This window comes from Molothrus aeneus, chromosome 1 (genome assembly GCF_037042795.1).
Source record: "Molothrus aeneus isolate 106 chromosome 1, BPBGC_Maene_1.0, whole genome shotgun sequence".
Lineage (NCBI taxonomy): Eukaryota > Metazoa > Chordata > Aves > Passeriformes > Icteridae > Molothrus > Molothrus aeneus.
In genome coordinates, this window is record NC_089646.1 from 50,886,527 (window position 1) to 50,911,600 (window position 25,074).

At 34.0% G+C, this 25,074-nt stretch overlaps 1 protein-coding gene across 1 annotated transcript in view; it reads right to left on the reverse strand.

Moving 5' to 3' along the window:
* The window catches only part of CNTNAP2 (contactin associated protein 2), a 1,033,176-nt gene that overhangs the window by 537,786 nt on the left and 470,316 nt on the right, over positions 1–25,074 (reverse strand). Inside the window, exons 5-7 of the mRNA XM_066557113.1 lie at positions 8,941–9,144; positions 6,507–6,691; positions 3,160–3,303 (exon numbers count right to left, since the gene is read on the reverse strand). Of these exons, the coding sequence (XP_066413210.1) occupies positions 3,160–3,303; positions 6,507–6,691; positions 8,941–9,144 (533 nt within the window). The remainder of the gene's footprint in view (positions 1–3,159; positions 3,304–6,506; positions 6,692–8,940; positions 9,145–25,074) is intronic.

Consider the following 25,074-nt stretch of genomic DNA (forward strand, 5'->3'; position numbering starts at 1 on the left):
ATGGCACAGAATGCATTCAAATCCTTTTTCACATCAGTGAATGCATTCCCCATGAAAAGCCTAGCTGCATTAAACATTTCCTGAGAAAGTAACACATAATTCTAATTTCCCTGCTAGTTAGCATTTTCCCTACTGAGCTATTTAGATTAATATGAACTGGATTATTGATCCCTTCTATGACTGTAGTTCACAAGATGACTCCTCTTTTAAGTACAGCCCATCTTATATAGATTGCTCACTAGTTCTAGGTCAAGGTTTCGAGTTAATCTGCAGCTTGTCTCTGTAATAGTCTCTTCATTTTTCAAAGAGAATGAGATCATTTTCTGTAAATTTAGAGTGACTTGCTGAATAGTTTTCTGGGCAATGACATCTGGAAGTCAAATATATACTGTGCATTCATATTGAAACTCTTGGTCTTATTAGAGACTTTTTCATACTACATTGGCAGGGAAAAGGTAAAAACAACTTAATTTGTGTAGCTTGACCTGTGCACCATGATCTTTCATCTATATGGCAAATTAGATTCATGTTTACTTATGAATCAATTTTGCCTATCCACATTCAAATATAATCCCTTGTGTAAAATACTACAGTAAATACCTTTCCAAATTAAAAGACCTATTGGCTGAAGAGGAAACTCCCAAAAGACAGATAATAAGTTTATTAAGACTATACTGTCTGTTAAATCAGGATGGATCATATAGTATGGGCAATACACTGTACACTAAAGCCATTTTACATTTCACAAAAGAATCAAAATAATTTTTCCCCTTTACCTTCTGAATCTAAATCAAATATGTTGCTAAAGTCATCATTGAACTTTATTTAAATTTAAAATAGTTTTAATTTGTCTTTTTATCCTTACTCTTCAACAAAGCAAAAGGTGCTTGATGGTGCTTTTTTGTTCATAACATGTACGTATACGAGACATAAATTTTTTAAAAATTAATTTTGTTCAGAGAAAAATAAAGATCATCATCTTCTTATCATCTCTGATTTTCTGGGCCTTCTCATTTTTCTATAATCAATTTGTCAAGTCCCTTTCAATGTGTGACTTCTGAAATTCAGCTGCCTTCATCTAGGAATATTATTTTCGTTTCACACCCCTTTAAAATCCTTCTTTTCTCTGAATTTATCCTTTCTTTGTAATACTTCTCACAACCAGACTGATTACTTTGCTTTTATTCAGCCACATCATATTGTGTGGGTCATGCCTTTTAAGGGGAAGGTGTGTCTCCTGTTATGTGCTTGTACAGAATCTCCTACAATGGAGCTTTGATCCCTGTTGGATTGCTTGGATCCCTGTTGGAGTGCCATCATCATAAACATGCTTAACAACAATAATAGGTTCAAGAAAGTCTATTTCTCTTGCTAAATCAGGCTAAAAACTAGGAGAAAAATGTTTTGTAAAAAAACATAAAAATCCATGTTGTTGATTTAGTTAGAGTAAAATTGATTTTGCCTTTGAGAGCTGAAGCAATTTAAGTATTTCTACTGAAAACAAAGGTCACTTCTATTTTTCTAGTCATTCTCAGAATGGGAAATCAACAGAAGCATCAAATTAAACTGGCATATCACCTCTTGATGTGGCACTAATACTGCCAGAGCTGCTTGTGTGGATTTTATTTTCATGTTATGGGTAACAGAATTTTAAAAGTAAAGAACCAAACAAAGAGAGAAAAAATCCAAAATATGATTTTTCAGAGACTGTACATGTCTGCTAGCTATGCCACACTTTTGAGATGCTCGGACTTTAAAGGACAGGATTTGCACTATAGGAACTTCTTAAGCAACATTTTTGTTCAGAAAGAGGCTTTAAGAATATGTCCTACTAACTTGCAATGGACTTGATTGAGCAAAATGGTAAGATTGCTCCTGCACAAAGATTGTTTTTAAGTTAAGGCATTAATCTTTCAAAATCATGCTTACATTAAAGATGAAAATGTCCTGCAGAAAGGAAATCTCTTGTAATTATGAAAAAAATATTAAAAAAAGGTTAAAGTTTTAGGAGTTCATTAGATTGGGTTGAAAAAATTTTAAAACTGGAACCTTAATGGAAGGAATATATATTTTATTCTTTGCCTTTGACAATACTGATGAAATTTATGTGTAGAAAAGGTTGTAGATGTCAGGCTGTATTACTGACTTTGGACAGGCAAACATCACACACTCATGATTATCCTTTGGATTTCCTTGACCATTTAGTCATACAATGACATGAAGCTTCAGTTTTACTATCCAGGGATAATCAATCCTTTGTATGGCATCATCACTGCATATGCATATCTTAGCAATTTATTACATAAAGGATAATGAAATTGTGTAAACCTCCATACTGTTAGCAGGAATTTGTGAAGTGTGTAAGCTTGTACAGAAGAAAGTCTTAAAAATTATTCAAACCATCTCAAACTCATGGCAATAATACATTTATTTCTTACCTACATGCCTTTATATGCCAGCAAGTATTTTCAGAAACACTTAGAACTTAAAAACCAGAGAAATTAAAGTACATTCTTTCTTAATCACCCTGCCCATAAAGCCACAAGTCTGCACATGAAAGCAGCTATGAACACTTAAGCTGCAGCAAAAATAGTGTAAAATGCTAATAACTGCTGTAATGTTAATAAGCAAATAATGATTTCCAAGTATAATATCTTGAGGTTTTTCAGATGGATCAGAAAAGACTGTAGAAGCATTCTCATCCAAAGACTTTTCCACTAAAGCAATCCAACTAGCTCAGCAGGGATGGAATATTACCAGGATTTAAAAGCCACAAGAAAGTTGCAATTCATTTAACAATAAATCTTGTCTGCACTGGTTTTCGACTACTATAATTTGGGAAGAAAGGGAAAAAAGCACTTAGTGCTTGAGTTGATTTTCTTTAAAAAAACAACAACAAAACTATCTGACTTACACTAAAGGTTAATTTTTGAAAGTTGAAAGAAGACCCCAGAAATAAAATGTTCATACATGATGATTTTTTTTTTAAAATCACAAATGTACATACAATAAGATCTTTGGATTTCTGGTAAAATTTGCTTTGTGTTTTATATTATTGCAGTTTATCACAAGAATATCAGCTATACAACCCCAAAAACATTCTAGTCGTCTTTAGAAGGAGAAGCAGAAGGGTAGATGACCATGAAATTATGATCTTACCACATTTGAAGGTTCCAATTTCTTCCTCCTGGCAAGGTCAGTGATATTATTGCCATTGTAGTTGATGCTCTCCATGCAGCCTTTGAAATTTTTCCTACTGTTAGAACTTGGCTTGCCAGAAAAAGGCATGCCTCCAAAGGTTATCTTTAAATGAAACAGAAAAATGGTAGATAGTTACTGGAAGGCAAAGACTTTTAAAGAATTTTGTTGTACACATTGCTTTCTTTGAACACTCAACCATGGCAAAGTAAAGAGCTGGCAGCACTCTTTACAGAAAAAGGATGTATCAAAATAAATACTGCAAAAGCAGAAAAAAGAATTGTAATTAATTTTAATTATTTATGGTAGCCAAACCCAAATATTATTCCAATTGTCCAAACAGTGAACAGACACACATCACATGTGAACAGTTCTGATTGATACTGGAAAATAAGCATTTCAAACAAGGACATTGGGACAAATTTCCATCACAGTATTTTTCTAAAAAAGTAGACATCAAATTAGCCAGATAATCTGATTCAAATCATTCACTCAGCTCTGTGTGCCAGAGCTCAGACTACAGCACAGCAGCGTTGGGCTCCAATGTGGCATATAATTCTTCTGTAATGCTTATATGTCTACTTCACCCAGAAGAATTTACAGAATCACACAGTTAAAGATGCAATCCCCTGGTAGACAGAAGGACCTTTCACTACCAAGAACATGCTTTTGTCATGTAGTTATAGTAAATGAGGGAGTTTCCCCTTGATTTATCTGGTCAAATTATCTCCTTTGAGAAGATCAAGACAACCCCTGCAAGTAGTCAGTCATCAAACTCAAATAGGAATTGGTTTTTGTCTTACAGCTGGACTTCATTACCCTGGCTAATTGATTCTGGGTTATCCATAATCCATAGTGCTAAAAACTTAGAAACCCAAATATTTACAAACAAAAAGTGTTTATCTTCAATGAGTGACATCTCTGTCACTCCATAGAGATGATACAGGTCTCTGCCACATAACGGTCTTTATGGAAATGATTAGAAGTGTTTTCATTAATATTTTGCAGCTCAAATGCCAAGAATAAGGGTCTCATGCGATTAGTCCCTGCAATCAGTGTTAGGTAATTATATCCATTAGATGATGGCGAAAATAGTACTGACAACTTGCTTTCCTGCCTCACAAATGTTCAGAAAAATATCAATTTGTAGTCTAGTGCTAACATTTGGCAGAATGAAGCTTTTAACCATTATTCATTGTCCATTCCATTTGTTATTACCAACAGAAGGAAAACAGAGCTCTAGGCTGACATTTTCAGTTTTAAATGCATGTGAGATATCAGTTTTTATCCCAAAGAGGAAGCTTCCACTTGGCATATACAAAGAGCTAAAACTATACAGCTGAAATCTAAAACCTTTATAAACCACACACACCAGCTTTTGGTGTGTACAAGTCTTGTGGGGACATCCTCAGGTATTGTAAATTGACATGACTTGACTTTAGAGAAGACACAGCTCTTCATATGGAGAATGGAACTGTAATAGTTTAACAGTTATCAAATATTTTATGCATGTGTTTGGATTAAATGAAATATAACAATTAAATAAAAAAGAAAGAATTTTGAAGAAAAGAAGAAAAAGCAAAAAACATATAATGTGACAGTGAGTTAAGAGCAACTTACAAGACTATTTTTTGATCTCAAAAATGCGATCAGAACTAATTTTTTTTCCTTTTTTTGTGTTTATCTAACTCTTCTGAAAGAGATTAACCTAGAAACTACTTTGTCTGTGAAAAATAGTTTTGATTCTTTTGGCTTTATTCCCTCTTAATCCCAAAAACAACACCTTTAAATTTAGTCTGTGATGTCTAGCTCCAAAATCAGTGAGATAACAGTGAGGAAGGGAAGGAGATTAATTCTCTTGAGTTTATATGAACTACAGACGTACATACACATGCACACTCAAAGAAGTTCAATTAAACACAAGGAGATCCACGTATATGGAAAATGAAATGTATCTTTGAGAACTGACAGTGAGGTCTCTTTATGCAGAGAGGATTGGAAGGTGAATGCACTGAATTCAGCTCTTACTGGGGATACACTTTTTATATGCAATATGTTTGTTATGTAAATTATATATATATATACACGCACACACGTGCACAAATTGCACAACCGTGGCTTATGGCATTCAGCCTTTTTCTCATTCTCTTAAAAGCCTGTAATAAAATCTATTTATATGAATTTTAAGTAGCTCAGTTCAGATCTTCAGTGCTCAATAATTAATAGGGGTACAGGAAAATTTGCTTGTTATTTTCTTATTAGAGCTACCAGTAAATGATGTATCCACAAACATTTTTCAGAATATAATCAAATATTTGACTCAGACACATTTACAATTATAATTACTTTTTTTAAACATTTCATATATTCTTGTTCAAAAGTAAAAATAAAAAACCCCCACAAGTTGGTAAAATTAAAAAACTCAGTTGGTAAAAATAAAAAAAACAGAAGTTAATTCAAACTTTTTTCCATGACATCATTTATATTCACTCTTACATCTTAAAAAGTTGAAAGGGTGGAAATTACATATCTGGTGCAGTCAACCAAATTAATTCGCATCAGAAACAGTAAAGAGTGTAAGAAAATATAATACAAAGATTTCAACAACTAATGTGTTGAACTTCATGTACAGATTAGAGGAGCTCAACAAGTTCATAATAGCTGAAGCTGTAGTGTAATCAAACAATAAATCCACATTTAATTACTACCAGCACTTGTGTGCATTAACCTGGTTGATTAAACAAGTTTTCTTACAACTTTCCTAACTCCCCATTGCTTCTTTCACAAATGAAGTTACTGATGCCATATTTGTGAAAATACAGGGAAGTATCTACCTACCTAAGACAGGACAGATCAAGCTCTGTATTAATAAAAAGGTTCTAACCTGCTTCCTTTGCTAAAAATAAATACTAGCTCCTCAGATTAAGGCTTTCTGATTCAAGAGCAAAATTATCACCTGAGTGAAACAACAGATTGCACCATACTATTTAAAATATACTTCCTGCTTAGAGCAGCTGCTTTTAGAGATTTTTAATATCATGGATGCCTATCTTGCTGAATAATATACATCTCCCACTTTAAAACAGAGGAGTGATGATTGTTACACCAGATGGGACTCGGTAGACTAATTAAGAGAAACATAATTTACAATTAAAAGAGAACACTGTTGGAAACAAAGATTTAGGAAATGTAAAGGAATACATTATCAAAACAAATGTATGAAAAATTAAGAAAACAAATTATGTTAGCTTTCTAATTGGACTTTATAAAAGCAATTTGAATGAGAAGAAAGAAGTTTCACTGTCTACCTCATAGTCCAGGTCCAGATAATCAAATTCTCCATTTGTTCTGAAGTGCTGCATGTGTCTGTCGAGGGTGAGATTGATGTTCCTCCCGTGGCGCTCTATGATGATGGAGTGCCAGTGGTGATCATCCAAGAGGCTGCCTGTTGTCACAGATGTGTGGCCAAAAATAGAGCCAAGCTGGTTGCTGCCTGAGGGCAGAAACAATAGCATTTCTCACCTCATACAATTAGGCAAACATTTTCTTTCTTTGTCAATGTTTCACCTGAATCACACCAGACATGCAATTAACTGTAGGAAGTCAGTGTGCTATGAAGTTGGGATCTGCCCAGTGGAGAGCTGATGCCACCAATACAAAACAGCAAGCATCTGATCACTGAACCATCTAAATATATGTATAAATTCATAACAGCAGTTATTTGGAAATTAACCAGAGAAGCAATAGCAATTTCTAGTTGTAAAGGTGTTTTCATCAAGGGTTTTCTGCATTTCTGCATCCTACTTCACAGAAAAGAAAAGCTGTCACCGCTGGGCCAGACCCTAAGCTGCAATGGAACTGTACTGATTTATGAATGGGGAGGACATGAAGCCTGATAACACGCTTTGGCAAAAACAGCCAAAATCTCACTCTTGAGTTCTATGCTTTGTGGCCTTTACCAGTATCATTATAGCAGCAAGCAGAGGGGAAAAGGCTCAGTGCAGACTGAACTAACAACAGCAAAAACCATCTTCTGCTAATACAGCTTATTTTGCTATGTTATCCTGAAGCAATCTTCCTATTCTGGAAGTCAAACTACTAGCAAGAGTACAGTTTTGCAATTCTCTGCTGTGTTATCCAGGGGGTTTTGCCAGCGTAGCTGTGCTAGTCAGAGAACACATCTCGTTGCCATCTGACTGACATAGCTAAGCCAGCAAAGGTTGATAGCATGGATCCCAACTGAAGCAGCAAATGACTAATTCAGCAGTAAGTGTAAAAAATTGCTGCACTGCTCAATAACTCAATGCAATCTTCCATGTTCTGAATGCATGAGGACTTAAAGCATTTCTGAGGCTGAGAATTTCTTACCCTTAAGAATGCCTGCAATTGAGACACTAAAGTTTGTGCATGTTGAAAACACATTCTTGTAAATCCCATTTCCATGGCTTAAGACATTACTTCCCTACAAATGACCAACCTGCCTTTATGCTGAAGGCCAATGGTCCTGTTTATTAAAAAATAAAATAGAATTGCATGTGTGTCACTGAGCTTCAGTTTTTTCAATGCAAACTCAAACTCAAAGTGCAAAGTGAAATGTAAATCCAATTCTGTCTTCCCAACCTTCCCCCAGTCCCTGGTATTTCAAACTAAGTCACTGGATCTCACCAGGCAAGATGAGCATGCTTTTCTACTGTGTCTGATGCAAAGACAATACTCTCAGACAGAGGAATAATAACACCATAAAGCATTAGATCTGTTTATTGAATGTGTGTCACAGGGTCTAGTCCCATTCATCAGCCTAATGATTTAAGAACATCCTCACCAAACTCATATATGGAAGTTATAGTAGCTTATAAAGACAGTTTGTGCTGAAGATTATAGAGGAACAGGAAATGAAAGGGTTACTACGGCAATTAAAATTCTTAAAAATAGGTAAATGCTTTAGTTACCACATCATCTGTTCATGTTGATTGTTAGAAAAAGAACAGTAGAAAATGCTAGTTGAAATAAGTATTATTCAATGTAAATAACAAATGGAACAATTTACTCTTCATGTGTCTATAAGAGAACTAAGGAAAATTGCAAGAAATCTTTTTCTAAGGTTCTTTTGTTTGAATGGAAAAATACCTCAAACCAGATAAATGTGGGTCTTTTTCATAATAAATGTACTTTATAAATCCAGTCACTTATGAGCCTGTTGTCCTCTACTGGGGGGACTGGAACTAGAGTAATATGTACAGGATTTCATCATAAGATTGCCTGATTAAACAATCTGTTTCTTTTCCTTTCCTAGCCCTCCTCAGACTCTAGGAAAGCTGCTGAACTCCAACTTCATGTGGCCTGTAGCTTAGTAGACTGATATTTTTTTTTTTCTGCAAGGTTCCTAAGTGTGACCTTTATTCCTCCAGAAGTGACAACAGTGTCCTTCTCTCACACAAAGCTGCAGCTGAGACCAAATATAATTCTGGCAAGTTATTTTTTCATTTTTTGCTCGCAGTATTGACAATATATTGCTGATCTTGCTTTCCTGTATGATCTTTTCAGAGTATCTCACACAGACCAAAAGGGACAGGATGGAACTAAACACACACACACACTCCCCCAACATACAGGAAGGGAATTAACAACAATTTCCACAAATTGATTATATGATGCAGCTTACCAAATTACTGTGGGAAAGAGACCTAAAATTTTTGTGGGAGAGCTAAAAAACTACCACAGAACTAAACAATCAAAACATACCTAAATTTAAATTTAGAAGAAGTTTGGCTTTCTTCAGTTCCAAGGTGATATAATCTCCTTGCTGTCCTTCTCCGTGGAAGATTACACCTTCGCTTTCAGAGGTCTTAAATTTCAGAGAGATGACATCTTTCAGTGTTTTCATTTTCTTGTTCCTGAATCTGTATGGTAACACTACATGGCCATCAAAATTGATAACATCAGCCCCTAAAGGAAAAAGAAAATAAAATCATTGATGAGCGGTTATATATTTCTATGGCCACTGGAAGAACAGACATGCCATATGCAGATTGTACCTTAAGAGAATAAAAAATGTGCAAATGTGAATACATAGTAAGTACATTTCCTTTTGTCCACAATTTATTACCATAAAAAGTAAGGAACAGGCAGAAAATAAATTTAATCCACATAAAGTAAAAATAGAAACAAATCAGATTTGGGAGGAAAAATGTTACAACTGTACTCAATGACTTTCAGTTTCTCTCAAATACAGTTGCTGCCACCTACATTTACCTAATTATAGCTCAAAATGAAAGGTAAACATCTGAGTGGTCATTAATAAATCATTTGATACGTCTTTAAAATTCACTCTAGGTATCTGCAAGGACTGTAAACAATAAAACGTGAGTCCAGAGTAACTGTCTGGCAATTTTAGACTTTATATAAAACAGACATAAGCCTTGTATATTTAATGAAATGGCAAGTAAGTTGTGATCTCAACTAATTTTGAGAAGAAAAAAAACAACTCTGTCATATGAAGCAATTTTTTTTTCATGTTTGGTTTTGTTCAAAATATGTGGAAACTGAGGTATGCAAACATTTAAGGTCAATCCAATATTCATATATATATATATAGTGCAAAATAACACTTCAAAATTTTATTTTGTCTTATTTTCATGATGAAATCTCTACTTTAAAGAATGAACACAAATTTTCCACAATTTTCTGGATTCTAGATCCCAGTAAAAATAGCTGCAAAACTGGATTCCATTCAACAGATACATTAATGCTGAATTATTGAATCTTGTCACTTAGTCTTGTCACTGAATCTAATATTCAATCTTGTCACTTAAGCTGAGTTGTGTAAAAGATTTCAAATAGATATTTATCTATAAAAATTTACACATATTTAAGAAATCCTCTTTGTAAGTTGCAAATAATCAAATCACCAGTGTCTTTGCAGCTATTTGTATGAACATTTCATCTTCACTGTTGACAACTTACAATTTGAATAGTTGTTAAGTAAAATTCTTCCTGTTTTTCAAAAGCATTTATAGTCCTGATTGACAGACCATATTCATTCATGCTCTGAATGAAAAGAAGGATGGCATTTTATCATCTATTCTTCAACCACATCTGATTTTTGCCTTCTTCTATGGTCTGCTTTTCAGTGATTCCTTGCAACTTTTTAAAATTTCTAACTTGTTTTTGTTATTATTGTGGGAATTAATTTAAAATTTCCATACCCTCTCAAAAACACAGAGACAAACACATTTCTGTTGTGTAATTAACTCAGAAGTCTGTTTCAAAACTCCATTAAAACACTATGTATACTATGCCTAACTGTACATATTTCAATTTGAATTTACATGGCCAAGTCTTCCTAAATCTGCAAAGACTTCTGAAGAAGTCATAAACTGCGATCCCGTTATTGTTTATGCCAAATAAATTGTGAAGAATTTTATTCGGTACATAAAATATGAGCCTTAGAAATGAGTGTGATATCCCATAATTATCACCATACATCTCATTTTTGTCAGAATTCAGTAATATATATTAGAAATATCACTTTTCTTTATAAAACACCTCTTAAATTGCAAATTTCAATAATAAATATGCATTAAGCTTTAAGTACAACTAGAACTCAGCCTGATCTGGTTCTTCCAAATGACAAATTCCAACCATGAGAGTCAGCTCTAAATTAAATATCAAAATGGTATGTTGTATTTATTGTCTAATAAATCCATTTAGAAGTTACCAGCATGAAAGACAGCAAATTTACTTGGGCATAGATGCAGAAGTATTCAGAAGCAACAAATTGAATTTCAGAAGTGGGGTTATCATGGCTCAAGTAAATGGCTCGAGTAAATCCATTACTTCTGGAATGATTCCTTTTCTTTAAGAAACAAAGTAAATTTTTAGAAAAATAATGTAACAAAGATTCTATGAACCACCTGGTTTTGTTTGCCTTGCAAGCTGTCAAGGATCTGAGAAATTAATTCTTGAGATTTTTGTATATAGTTTATGAAAAAAAAAAACAAAAGCAACTTTTAGAAAAACGTGAAATCTGTTTATAGAAAAAAATGCAGTATGAAAGTCACCCTTTTATCACAAAAATCTTACCTTTATGTAAATAAATTTGCTATAGAGATCCTGCTCTTTTGAATCTACATACAACTACCTGACACAAGTGTTATAAATGAAAGAAAATTGATGGATATTACACCTTAAGTAACCTTCATACCAAATATACATCATAAAAAGATGCTTCCACATGCAATGTCTGAGACTGTCTTCCATAAAATTTCTCAAATTTACTTTCTGATGGTTACAGAAACTTCTCTATATCAGTTTTCCCCTAAGGCCAGCTGGTACCACTTTGTAACATCTGAAAAAGTTGTCTGAAAAAGTTGGCTTAACAGTCGGGGATCTCACCCAGAGCTGATCAGGACCATGCAGTTTTGTGGATTCACAAGATGTCCATAACAAGGCAAGTATCACTTCTGTTCCTGCATCATTGTTACAGTTCCATAGGTGTATTCATTCTTTGAAGAAAATTTATATTACACACTTTAACAAAGCTGAGTAAAAAGGCCATGTTTTTCCAGAATCTGTCACTGAATTTCCATGTTTTGAAAATAATTTAATAAAAAAACCCCAAACTGCAGTAATCTTTGATTAAGCAGATTTTTTTTAGGCATGGCTGTACTGTCAGCACAGGTCTGAATGATAATTCAATTACCTGAAGATTAAACAGCAATTATGTTTAAGAGTTATCATATGTAGACTGTAGTAATGACTTGTGTTCTTTCTATGATGGCACTCAGATATTTAATATCATGATAATTACCATAGTGCAGAATGCTGCTCAGACAGTAAACCATATAATTCCTATAATTGCAGTGTAAACATATAATTTTTCTCCTTAGCCACTCATCTATCAGCATTAGTAGGAAAAAGACCTAAGCTGTCACATGAAGTATGTACACCTGCAGTCAGTGACTGTTGTCAGTGGCTACTGCTGCAATGGGGAAAACCTTGCAATTTGATTTCTGCCCTACTGGATTTCCTATTATCTAGATAGATTTGAAACAGTGTTAAAACAGTAAAAATATAATACCACTTTCCTTGGCTAGGTAGATATATTAGGCCTTATCATAGTAAATGCTTGAGACCACATTAAAGTCCTTTCATTAGTTAATGCATCATCAATTTTCCTCTAAAAATATCACAGAAAGTCTTGCAAAGATTGACAGGATATTGGGTGATAAATGTGACCCTATTCACAAATCTCCAAGGAAGCTAAATCCCCAGCCACAGGTCTTCCTACCTATGCTTTTGTCCAGTACTTGTGGCTACATGCAGGATTTGGCAAAATTTGATCAGGGCATCAAATCTATTTGATGGCATTTTATTTGATACTCCAAACAGTTTATCAACTAATTACAAAGAAACAGCCCCAAATCAGACTCAAACTACAGAACTTCTCTATTTACTTCATTTCTTGTGAAAGAAATATAACTATCTTCAATGCCAGCATTTTAAGAATGAAGAAGTGCTCATTCACAAAGACTCATGAGATACTGAGACTTCTTCACAACTACTTAGCTGCTTTGATCAAGGTACTGCCTGGAGTTACTAAAAAATCCCTGCTTTGTGACACAGTAAAATAACAGTGATCAAAACAAAGCAGAAGAGCAAAGTGCTTTCCAGCAAAATGTTTACCATACTGTGAACAAAAACCATGGCAATATGTTTCTCCTCCTAAATTACAAATTTAACATGTACACATATTTTTAAATTGCTACTGATCTCTTGAATGATTGACTCTTCAAAGCCTGTACAGAATATTTCAGTGGGATTAAAGATATAAAAGTTCTGTACCACTGACTGACAGCGACCTTCGGTGAAATTTTCCCACTCTGTTATCTCTCATCCATTTTTTCATCTGCTTAAATTGTCTGTTTAGACTAAATGAGCTTTAGGGAAAAGATCCTCACTTTTAGCATTCTTTTCTTACCCTATAGTTTGAACCCTACATCTGATGTGCTAGTAGTACAGTAATAGATGGTAATAGCCATACACTGAGCATCTACCATCTAAAAATTCAGAGATACATCAAAGCATCTTTTCCTGGCCCAAACTATTCCACATCTGTAGCTTCACTTATAGCTATTAGTCATGGGTTCTAAAATATCATTATGGGAAATATAAGCACATAAACAGTGTATTTTTTACATATTTTAACAGCAAAAAAAATAATGCTTTCTTCTAACAAAGCAAGGGATAAGGCTCAAAATCATACCAAGAATAAAGTCTCATTTTGTTATTACTCACAAAAAAATTACATTTACAGAAATTTCTTCAGAAAATCCTAATCTACTTTTTCAGGAGTTCCATATGCTGTCAACATGACAGCATGCTGAATTTGCCACTGGGGTCTTTGCAGCTCGAGCCTCAGTGGAATTAAGTTAGCTGAGCTCATGTTAGAGATGCACTGCTACACCTCATTTCACTGAAAAAATACCCCTAAAAAAAAAGCCATGGCCCAGCACAGCAGTCAAAAGGCCCAGCACAGCAGTCAAAAGATTACGTCCTCTTTTATGTTTTCTTACAGTGAGGCATAGAGCCAAAGGTACCGTGTTTGAGCACTGCCTTCAGGCACTACAGCCCAGCTGTAAGGACATGGGCAGCTCCGGCCTCAAGTCTGCTGCAGCCAAATTGACACTGCCTTTACTCCCTTTTTCAAAAGTCAAACCACCTGCCACAAAGGAGAAAAAAACTAATACAGATACAGATGTACGTTGCATTTACAATAATGTGTACTTATTCATATTCTGGAAGCACATGGTGAAAGAAAATCAATCTTACGCTTCTCTTGCCTGCTTAGTTTCCAATGCACTGAGCCTGAATCCTGTTGTTATCTGTCAAGTGATGTCAATGTTTGAATGAGAAAAAATACCTTTGCAAGAAGGTGTGGAATTTTTTCCTCTCCTTTCTTTACATTACTTACAGTGTACATATGGCAATGCAGTATCAAAGTAGCAAGAGATTTGTCAAGGTGTATTTTTTAACTCAATGCTTGGGTAAATGACATGAACTTTACTCTTACTTTTTATGTGTCTGCCAGAAACTCTCCAAATAAATCTGTGAGGAAGTATTTCCTAAGGTAGTGAGAATGCTTTGCCAAGTTCTGAGTGCAATATCCACTGAAGATATATAAAAAACACTGGGTACTTTAAATTTTTTCCTGAATTTCAAAGCACAGATATTTTTCCCTATTTTTATCCTAATATAATATTTCTACTAAAAAAATTGTAGTTATTATAATGGTGGTATTTACAATAATTTTTCTAACTCTTGTGAAAATGTCTATAAATATGTTGCTTTGTCATAATTTTCTATCTAATAAAAAACAAATGCAACAAGTGAAATGAAAGAGAAGTAGAAGCAAAATTAAAGAAGAAAGAAAAACAAAGAATACAGAATATATATAAAGACATGTAATATAATGATAATGGCTAAAAGTTGTCCTGTGTCCCTAAGTGTATGTGTGTGTACGTTCTCCTGCTATTTTTTTTTTAAGTAGGAAAACTGTGTTCTTTCTGACACTATTAAACTAAATTTTTATACAAGCTAATTGCTCCTTAAGACAATAATTTTGTGACGAGTGAAGTTCTGTGCAGTTTCAACTAACTTGAATTCATTACTGTGTTATATACACAGAAGAAAACACTAAAGCATTTGAAAATTTTATGAACTTAGATGAGGCTTCAGAATACACTACAAAATTATTTTCTTAAGGGTGTATGTAAATAGGATGATTTTTCAAGACCTTAAGAATGTAAAGTTAATAATTTTTTGGTTGAAGATTTTCAAGCAAATTTTCTTTCATCGGTTCTTCAAATTTCAAAAATACAATTCATTTCAAAAATATAATTAATTTAAAAACTAAATGGGAACACTTTTATATATGATCTGTTTTGACTATAATGTGGATAAACTAAAAAATTAACATAATCATAGTATACTGTTTTAAGCTTATGCATTCTAACCACAGTTTGCAAAATAAATCATCCTGAGCAGTACATAGTAGTCTCCTACAGTGAACTACTACTAGTGGCAGAGAGAACTAAGACTGTAAGACTGTAACCCAAGATAATCTTCATCTCAGACAAGAACTATTCTTCCTACAATCTATTCTGCTTTAGGACTCCAGAAGGACGTTTACAATGGATGCTAAGAGATACAGTCTATTTAAAGTAGTCTATTCCTAAGGAAGAAAAGAGATTCAGCATAATGAAAACACTTCTTTGATAGCTGTACATGAGTTTTACACTTTGAAAAGTTTTCATATGTATAGCTTTATATGGTTCATTTACGATTGCGAAAATTAAAATTCAGGGACCTTGCAACTATGAACTGTATGCAGCAAAATATTCTCTATGATCTACCATTCTTTAGCTACGGTACTTTAAAATAAATCTGGTAAAACTAAACGTATAATTCAAATACTCTGACTAAAGTCCGCTCTTTTGTATCTTATCATGCTGGTTTACAAGCCAGAAGCATTCCTTGCAATTGTAAATACGTTTCATTCTGTTCTTCATTTTGAAACCCATCATTTGACATTGGATCTCAATGGGAACATTAAAGTATATCATTAAACTCTAAACCTAGGTACAGTACTTAATTTACTTGAAAACAGCTAGCCTCTACTAATGTTTTCACTGTTTATTAAAAAGGTAAATCACAAGAGCTCCAGGTCAATAAAAAAAGACAGCTCTGACTCTCACACAGTAAATGGCCAAAACAGGTCTTAATCCTTATTACACTGCTGAACTTACTCATTACTTAATAAAAGAACTACAGCAAAGAAAAAATTTGTACCATGTTTTACAACATTTACACTCAGTTTACTCAGTGAATAAATGATCTACAAAATGGACAAGATAATCTATTGAAGCATTAAGGAAATGGATGACTAGCTAGAGCTTTGGTTTTAATGTTTACAGCTTCATGAAAACAGAAAGACAAACAGCTGGCCCACAAAATACTGCTTTAGAAGTTCTCTTTTTGAGCTGATGCCACCCAATTCAATCATTTCCTGGTATACAATCTTTCCATGTCTTTTAATATCTGGATTCTCTCAGAACACCCATTCCTCAAGACCAAATTCTTCTTTCTCAATCATGTTCCATATACTTTATTCACAAAATCACTCTCAAACGCATATTCTTTACTTCCAAACATGGAGCTTGTATTTAAATTGAACTCTCAAAGTGAGCTGCACAGACAATGATTAAGGAATGTGAAGCATGGACTGTTTCAAGCTCCTGTGCTCAGTTAAGTCTCATACAGTAAAAATCTCACAATTGTCATTCAAACTTCTGCAGCTGACTGCAAAAAGCACAGAGTGCAAGACTGAGACAGACCTGGCCATGGAATACTCACATCTATTATAGTGAGTAACCTCACTATTGCCTAAGGGCAAAAGAATGTGTGTCACTAAACCCCATTTCTAACAGATGTCTAGTCCTTTATTGCAACTGTGAGTCTGCTGCTGCTGCTCATTCCATCTTGGTGTACAAATTCATTTTATGGAAACAGAAATGAAAGTGAGCTGCTACTTTTAGCTAATGTATTTCAATTCAAAATTATGAGTTAATAGAGGAAAATTCTTTAGCATAAATGATAGCAGAACAACTCTGTATATTTATACAGTTCAGTTTCACTGTTTTATTTCCAAATTAATCAGAGATTAATGTCTTGTATTTAGTATGACATAGGAAAAGCAGACCACTGGAACTCGATTGTGCTAATGTATTTCAATTCAAAATTATGAATTAATAGAGGAAAATTCTTTAGCATAAATGATAGCAGAACAACTCTGTATATTTATAAAGTTCAGTTTCACTGTTTTATTTCCAAATTAATCAGAGATTAATGTCTTGTGTTTAGCACAACATAGGAAAAGCAGACCACTGGAACTCGATTGTGGTCAAATAATTCAAAATAAGTAATTCAGTCAAAAATTTTTTCCTCTCCTGCCTAACATCCAATATATCTAACTAAGATCATACATACTGTATTCCTTACTCAATGATGTCTTGCATATTGTGATGTAAGAAAGTGTTTGGATTCCAAACTTTTACGCCATAAAATCTGAGCCCCAAACTCACATGCACAGATTAAGTGTGAACTTCCTGATGGCTGAATCCAGTGTTTACTATCCTTTGTATTTATTTTAGTGTGTTCAATTTAAAAGCCCCACTCATACTCGAGGTTACAAGCCAAAGCTTTATTTTCAGATGATCTACATTCATTAGGTTCTGCCTTGGTTTAGTGAAAGTCTAATAATTTAACATGTAAAGAGCCTCCAGTGTTACTGGATTAAGGTGCTACTGTAAAAGGGCATACAGTTACCAATATTAAGTGAATGGATGCTGTATTTGAATAAAAATTAGCAAAAATGTAATGATTGATGGTACTACATTAGCATCACTTGCAACACTGTTTACACTCTGGGAAAGAAAATCCCAGAGGGATTCAATATACAGCAATATGAAATGCTTAACTTGCATTATACCACACATATAAAGTGAGCTACTTCCCTGAGACGGAAAAATAATTTTTGTTGCAAAAATGTTCACCATGACAAGAAGTACATCAGGTAAGAGCACCTAGTCCCAAAATCATGAAGGTTCAAAGGGACCTATAAATTTCATCTAGTACAACCCACATGCTCAGAGTTTATTTGTACATTTAATTCTGCCAGAAGCACTGAGTTTCATTTAACTGGGTTTTCACCTTTTTTCCTTAACTGAACAAGGAAACAGAAAATTTGCTTTATCAACAAGTGATTTTCCTTGTGTGTCTCAGACTGCACTTTCCAAGGTCAGTGATATATTGTGTCTCCCTCCCTACAGCAATACATGATCTATCTATAACTTCTAGCAGGGTTTACAGTTCAAGAGTCTCTGGTGTAGCAGAGCTTAAGACCTCTAAATTCTCCACTTGCCACAACAGTCTCTCCAGCAGGAATTTGCTCATGGCACCTCAGCTGTGTGACTGGCTGTTCCTCCCCTAGGAATTGTACCATGCATTTCAGGTTTCCTTACTCAGCCAGTGCCAGCAATTCAGTGTCCTGAACTTTTGATTATTCTCCATCACTAAAAGCTAAAAAAATGCAGTAGGATGAGAGTTTATTCTCAGGAAGACTGCTAGGGACCTGCTTACATACAGTTAACACACATTAACATGCAGCAGGTTCAATACTTACAATCACAAAGTACATTACTCTTATAATTGCAATTCTTGATCCATGAGGACTGATTTATTTTTTCTGAGGTAAAGGGTTAATTTCATTTAAGTTTTCAAGATCTAAATTAAATATTGATACTAGAATCTAAGACTTTTGCCTAATTTCTTCAATGTTTTCTAGTGTTTGTCTCTAAATTTACAGGCTCCTGTCAAACCTTAATAGAAGAGTCAGATTAAGTAACGAAAAGAAATTGCTTTTGTGGTCAATCAGTTTGAAATGTCTGGAAGGCTCAAAATATCACAAGACTCTATCTACCAGAAAAGAAATTTTACCAAAATCTGTCAAATTCTATTTTTTTTCCAAAAATAAAGGGAGTCTGAGTAAGAGCATACACATAGCTGTACTTTCAGATGGGAGCATTTTTCTTTTTTGAGGCCATTTATCTGTTATTAGAGACACCCAAACTATGTTTGCAAATTATTTGAAAAAACATTTTCTTTCAGTCTTCAAGATTTTTTGAGACTGTGTAATTAATGAAATTATTTTTCAACAGTAATTTTCAAAAACTGGTATCTGATTCTTAAAAATAATTCAACCAGCTCTGTATGTTAGTGACTGTCACTACAGCAAATACACATATTCACACAAGGGATGAAATTTTACAGCCCCTACTTAGGCTACAATTGATTATGTTTAACTTAAAAAGGGAGGATAACACTGAAGATATTTCCAAGTAGGTAAGAAATGCATGCAAGTGTGTACAGGCAACTCACTCCAGCTGCATAAGATGCTGCTATTCAATCATTAAGCAATGAATGCTACACATGAATAAAAGGGGAAGATGCTTTCTTAAAACTCCGATGTGGATAAGTAAATTTTATTGCTTAAAACTGCCACATTCCAATTTTTAAAGTGCCCTTCCTTTAAGCTGGAACAGGGCACCCAGAGAAATTTTCCCTACAGATTTGGCTGTGATTAATCTGGTGTTTGAAAGTTATTTTTCACCTTTTATCCAGACAACATTTTTTGGAACAAATGAAATAAGTAAAGCACGTAGCAGACATGGTCTTGGCTTACTACATTGGAATACAACCTAATATGTAATGTGATAGGCACATCTTGGATTATCCACACATGGATTTGGTTTGTAAAGGAAAATTGTTTCTTTTTGGGTTTAACAAGTTATTGTGACAGGTATATGGGAGAAAGACTTTATAAATATAGGAGATGACTTTATCAAAACAGAAAAATTCTAAGTAAGCTAATAAGTAATGGACACATAAGCTTTTGTGCACTCTTTCTGTCTATGTGGCAGCATCCTAAAACAAAAAAAAATCAATGCCAATATAAATGCAGATACTATTGTCAGTATATTTTAAAATATAATTCCTCAGTAGAAGAAATCCATGAAGAGGTTATTAACCTGACAATTCATATTTAGTTTGTGCATGCAAGAGCTTTTTGTGCAGTCAGTGTTGTTCCTCTTGTCCTAACATTTTCCCTAGTGAGAGTATTGCTGAACCAGCAGATCATCTCAAGTCAGTTTCCAGACTCCTGACTTTCTAAAGATGTTCCATCAGAAACCATATTTTTCATCACTAATACCAGTGAAGGATTAGACTTCCACCTATTTAACAAAGAGAACTGACTAAGTCCTGTGCTATCAATTCTCTTTTGAGGAAAGAAAATCTAAACATACATTTCACTTTTTCACCTTTAATGAGGCAAAAAAATTTCTGAAATAGTAGTTAGGAGGTCAGCACATAAGTACTTACAGAAATGTCTTTGATGTACAAAAGCATTAAGAACAATCTACTCTGTCAGAAATCAATGGGAGAAAAATAAGCCATTTTATGTAAATATTTAAAATTGTAATCAGGTTCCTATGCTTTTACATCAATTTGAGAACTTCTGACTAATTACCATTATCCAAGTAGATATTTTAATAACAAATAAAATCCATTACAAAGAGCCGTCTTATAAATCAATGGAGGACTCATGCATATTAAAAAACCCAAAAAAAACCCCAAAAAACAAGCTAACAAAAAAAACCCCTCCTAGACTATCTCCACTGGTTTCTTTTCTGCTTATGAAATCCTAATCTTGGATAAATTAATTGTTTACTATTTCACTGCAATAAGATAATTTAAATTTAAAAAATTATGATTTCTGCTCACAAGCCACTAAATATAAGTATTTGCTCAAAAATTCATACCCTTAACTTATACAGAAGTACTGAAATTATTTTTAACCTTTAACTTTTACTTATAGATTACAGCCCATTCATTTCTGTGGGGTTTCATCAAAATGTAAGAATTGTTAACTGAAAATTTAGCATCATCAAGGCAGTGTTGTAAATAAAAGAAATGCATAAAATATTTAATGTGTACCAAGTGAAGATGAGATATCATTATACATAATTACAAATAAGGGGGGAAAATCCTTACTGATTAAAAATTCAGCTCTTGTAACAAATGACTCACATTAGTTTTCCTAACAAAACCAAAAAGCTACTTGCTCTGATGAGTAATAGTTAAAGATATTCTTATACAATCTGTATCTGCCTTTTAATTTTCTTTTCCAAGTCAAACAAGCAAACACACTCAAACAATGCCAACAAATGGTATACATTGTATTCAGGAACAATGAAAATTGCAGATGCAATGCTGTCCAGGTGTAGATGTACATGTCTGTGTTTGCATCTTGCTAAATATGGAATTATTCCGGTCCAACATTACTGCTTTAGGTAAGTAGCTCTGTATCACTGGTGTCTTGAAACTGAGTAGACTGGTGCACATTAACAGGCTTTGGAGAATGATTAAAAATAACACTTGTAATTTCTAAACTTTGTTGAAAATCACCAATTCAGTGCCTTCTAGCAGATATAGACTGTATAATACTGCTTCATTTTTTTTCTTTTTTCAGCCTGTGGGGTTCTTTGCCAGGATTGTGTTTCCTTCTCTGTTTTTGTGCTCATTTGAGCCACTGCATTAAATAACAGGAAGATTGTCCTTAGTGTTTTATAGAGATGTATCTGGTCAGAAATCAAATCCCGAGGAGAGAAGACACCCAAACTATGGTTCCTAAAACAGCTCAGGAAGAAATCCTGAGTTTATGAAGGAAGGGGGAAAATAAGGATATAAAACTGTTTATATTGATAGCTTTCATTTTGGAATGAAATATGGATATTTTTGTTTAGTTTTTTGATTAATGGCTCCCAGAGAAATCAGACACTACTCTTATTTTTGTATGAAAGCAATATTTTCTCCTCCAGAAAACTAAGCTTCAGTGGAAAGTCAGGCTTACTTGCAACAAGCAATAAACACAGGAGAACAAAAGGTAAAAGGAAAAATATATGCAGGGGGTTTTTTTAAACTTATTTTCAGGATGCACTAAGGATTTTGCAAGATGTGTATGATAATAAGGAAAGAATTTTGCAGAGAGAAAAACCCACTGACACACTGCCAGTCTAAGTTAATTAAAGAGTTTACAAATGACTACTATTCCTGCTGAACCTGAGATATCACACCATGTGGAACTCAACCAAAATTTTTTTCTGCTCAGCCTTGAAGATGCCAAGCTCCTGTTGGGACAGTTCTGGGGAGTAAATCATCCTCAAAGGATTATGCTTTCAGCACAGTGCAATCTTCCATTTACTTCAAAAAGTAGAAAGAAGACACTATAGAGAAATACCTGGACCACTAAGAGCTTTTCAAGATATTTCCAAGCAGTTAAGAAATGCATGCATTTCTTTGAGCTCTGTGTTACAACAGTAGGGTATCTCTCCATTATCCAATGGCCTTTGGGGAAAAAATCTCTAGCTGTATTGAAAATTATACACTTACAAGATCTTAGACTCCTAGTTCCTATTGACTTTTAATTCTTACTCTTTTTCTAGTCCCCTCAACAAAATTCTTCACTGAATTTTCTAATATATTTAAGTAAATGTATTTTCAGCATTTTAGTTTTAAAGAAAGATGTAATAAGAGTTAAAACAAGCAAAACTAACACCAATAAAAAAAACCTCAATCCATGTCCTTTCACCTAATTTATTTTAATAAGGATGGGTCCTTCTGGTAGTAACTTTTTGAGTCCTTGGAAATGTTTTCTTCTGAAGATCCTTGATCCTTTAGGGCACTGCTGTGCAGAAAGATGTAATTAAAGCTAAGGGGAGATCAAATGGACTGAACACTCTTTTCATTTAAAGGTGCTTAAACTGCTTTAGATGACCTTGTCTACACAGAAGAATTATTACAAGAAAATCTCATCACTACCAAAGCTGTTTCAGCTTCAGTAGCATCAGTATTGCTTTGAATTTTTGAGTAGATCACTCAGCAATAGCAGTACTTTCAAGAACATCTGCTGATATCCTATCATAGCATCCATGTTATGGCAAATTTTGCTTCTTTAGTGTAAAATAGCCTCACTGTAAACAGCAATTCTTAGTCTCCAACTCCTATGGGCAAGTTTTATTCAATCATCTTTTAAGGAACAGCTCTGCATTTCTTTTACCAGATGAAATAAACCACTTAATAATACTGATATTTAAGTATTCCTTTACAGAGAGACAACAAATGTATTGTCTCATTTACCACAGCCAGTATTGTCCAAATTATATTTTCTTTCTTTTACAGGCTTTGTATACACTGATTTGGCAACAGATTTAGAGTTGGTTCACACTGTAAGATCTGCAAGGTAAATTAATTTAAAATAAAGACAGGATTTTCCAGGTACTTTTTAACCTCAGTGAGGGAAAACAGATTTTTTTGCTTCTTCTAGATGTGACACATATCTTCAGAGCATGCTGAACAGGTCAGTTCTGTAGTCTGTTTTTTGCTCAAGGGATGTGTGGTATCCAGCTTTTGAGCTAATATATTTACAACATTAGCTCCTCATTGCCTGAGATACTAATGGCAAAAAATCTCACTGAACTTTATGCAAATTTCTCAGCTATTGGATGTCCTTCATGTACAAAAAAAGTTTCAGGCAGAATGTTTTTTCATTGAACTTTAAGCAGTAAAATACAAAAGTGAAACAGTAAAACAATATAAAATAAATACACAACTTGAAAGTCGAAATACTTTGAAATAAAAAGAAACCTATTGTTCCACCAAGCCTGGCTCAGTTTTACAAAGTGAATAGGAAAAAGCATTTTACCTAAATGCCTAAATAAATAATTGCACTCTCTCATCTCAGTTAAGACAACTCAAAGACAACATTTTGATCCCTGCCATCTGACTCTTTGAGATGCTTTTCCTAAGAAAAATAGATGACATTAGAACTTATCAAAAATGCTGAATATAAATCAGTCATAATCTCAGTGCAACTCATGGAGCAGTTATAGATCACTAAGCATAAGAGATTTTTTTTTCTTGTGTCTTTTTTTCTTCACTGCCTACCAGCACAATGGGCCCTCTTGCCCTTTATGTTATACTGTTGTGTTAGTTGCTTTTCCTACTTCATGCTGCGAGAGCTGTCTAATTAGGAAGACCAGAGTCAGCTTCTAGACTATTGCTATTTAATACTGTTAGTTTATCTGTTAATTAATGTGCTACTCTTGGCAATCTAATTAGATTTTTTTACTGCAGAGATAAGTCAGAGAAATTACAAAGAAGTGCAGGAGGAGAAGGTTGGTGGGAGGCTCAGAAATATTTATTGCTTGAATTACTTATGTGTGATGTTCATGCATTTGTCAGCATCTCATCTTCTTCCACCATGCCCACAACCTTAACAGGCTTTTGTCAAGAAGGATGTGGTTTATTTCCCGTAAATAATTCTTATTCCTGCCAGTGAGCTGTTTCTCTTCTCCATCTCTGTCTCTGCCATGTCCCTTCTTTTTCTTTCCCTGCTTCTTCCTCATTTTACTAACAAGGCTGTATCTTTTTATGTGTTGGCATTTCACAGTGAAGTGCCTTAAAGTTTACAACTTTACAACAATTTACAACTTTTGTGAGGTCATACAAAAATGGCACTTCGAAGAGATACTTCGACAGGGTGCATGTACTCACAAGAACTGAAGTCAAAAGTCTTGTAATTCCACACAGCACTATACAAATATGAAAAAGAAATGTGAAAGACATTGGCCAAACCAAGCTTCCTTCAGAATTTACCACTCATTTTTCTGGTTGCCTTCTTACCAGTTGCCTCCCAGGGACCAGAAAAGTTGAAAGGTTGGTGGTGTGGCAAATAAATCAAGATCCCACTGATTAGTAGCGCTCACAACTTTCAGGACTCACTAGGCAATTTTTCTGAAAGCAATTTATATTAACCTTAAAATTACTGAAAATTAATTTACTATGACAAGCAGAATTTCTGCTGTACTACTCAGAAGATTCAAAGGGCACATCTGATCACATTATTTTACTTTCTATACTTAGATATTAAAAATAAGGGGTTTCCTATTTTAAACTGAAATAAACCGATTTTTGCTATTTTTAAATAGTGAAAGCAACCATTTAAGTAGTCTGATTCTTCTTGTAAGCTGTTGTATATATCACAAATAACAATTTTGAACTTTTGTTAATATTCTTGTGCAGGAATTCGAATAATATCTAGAGGTTCCTCCAAAGCTAGAACTTAGAGGTACCTTACTTTTTTCTTTAAAATTCATAAACACTTTGAATATGACAAGCACAGAAATTAAATGGGATCAA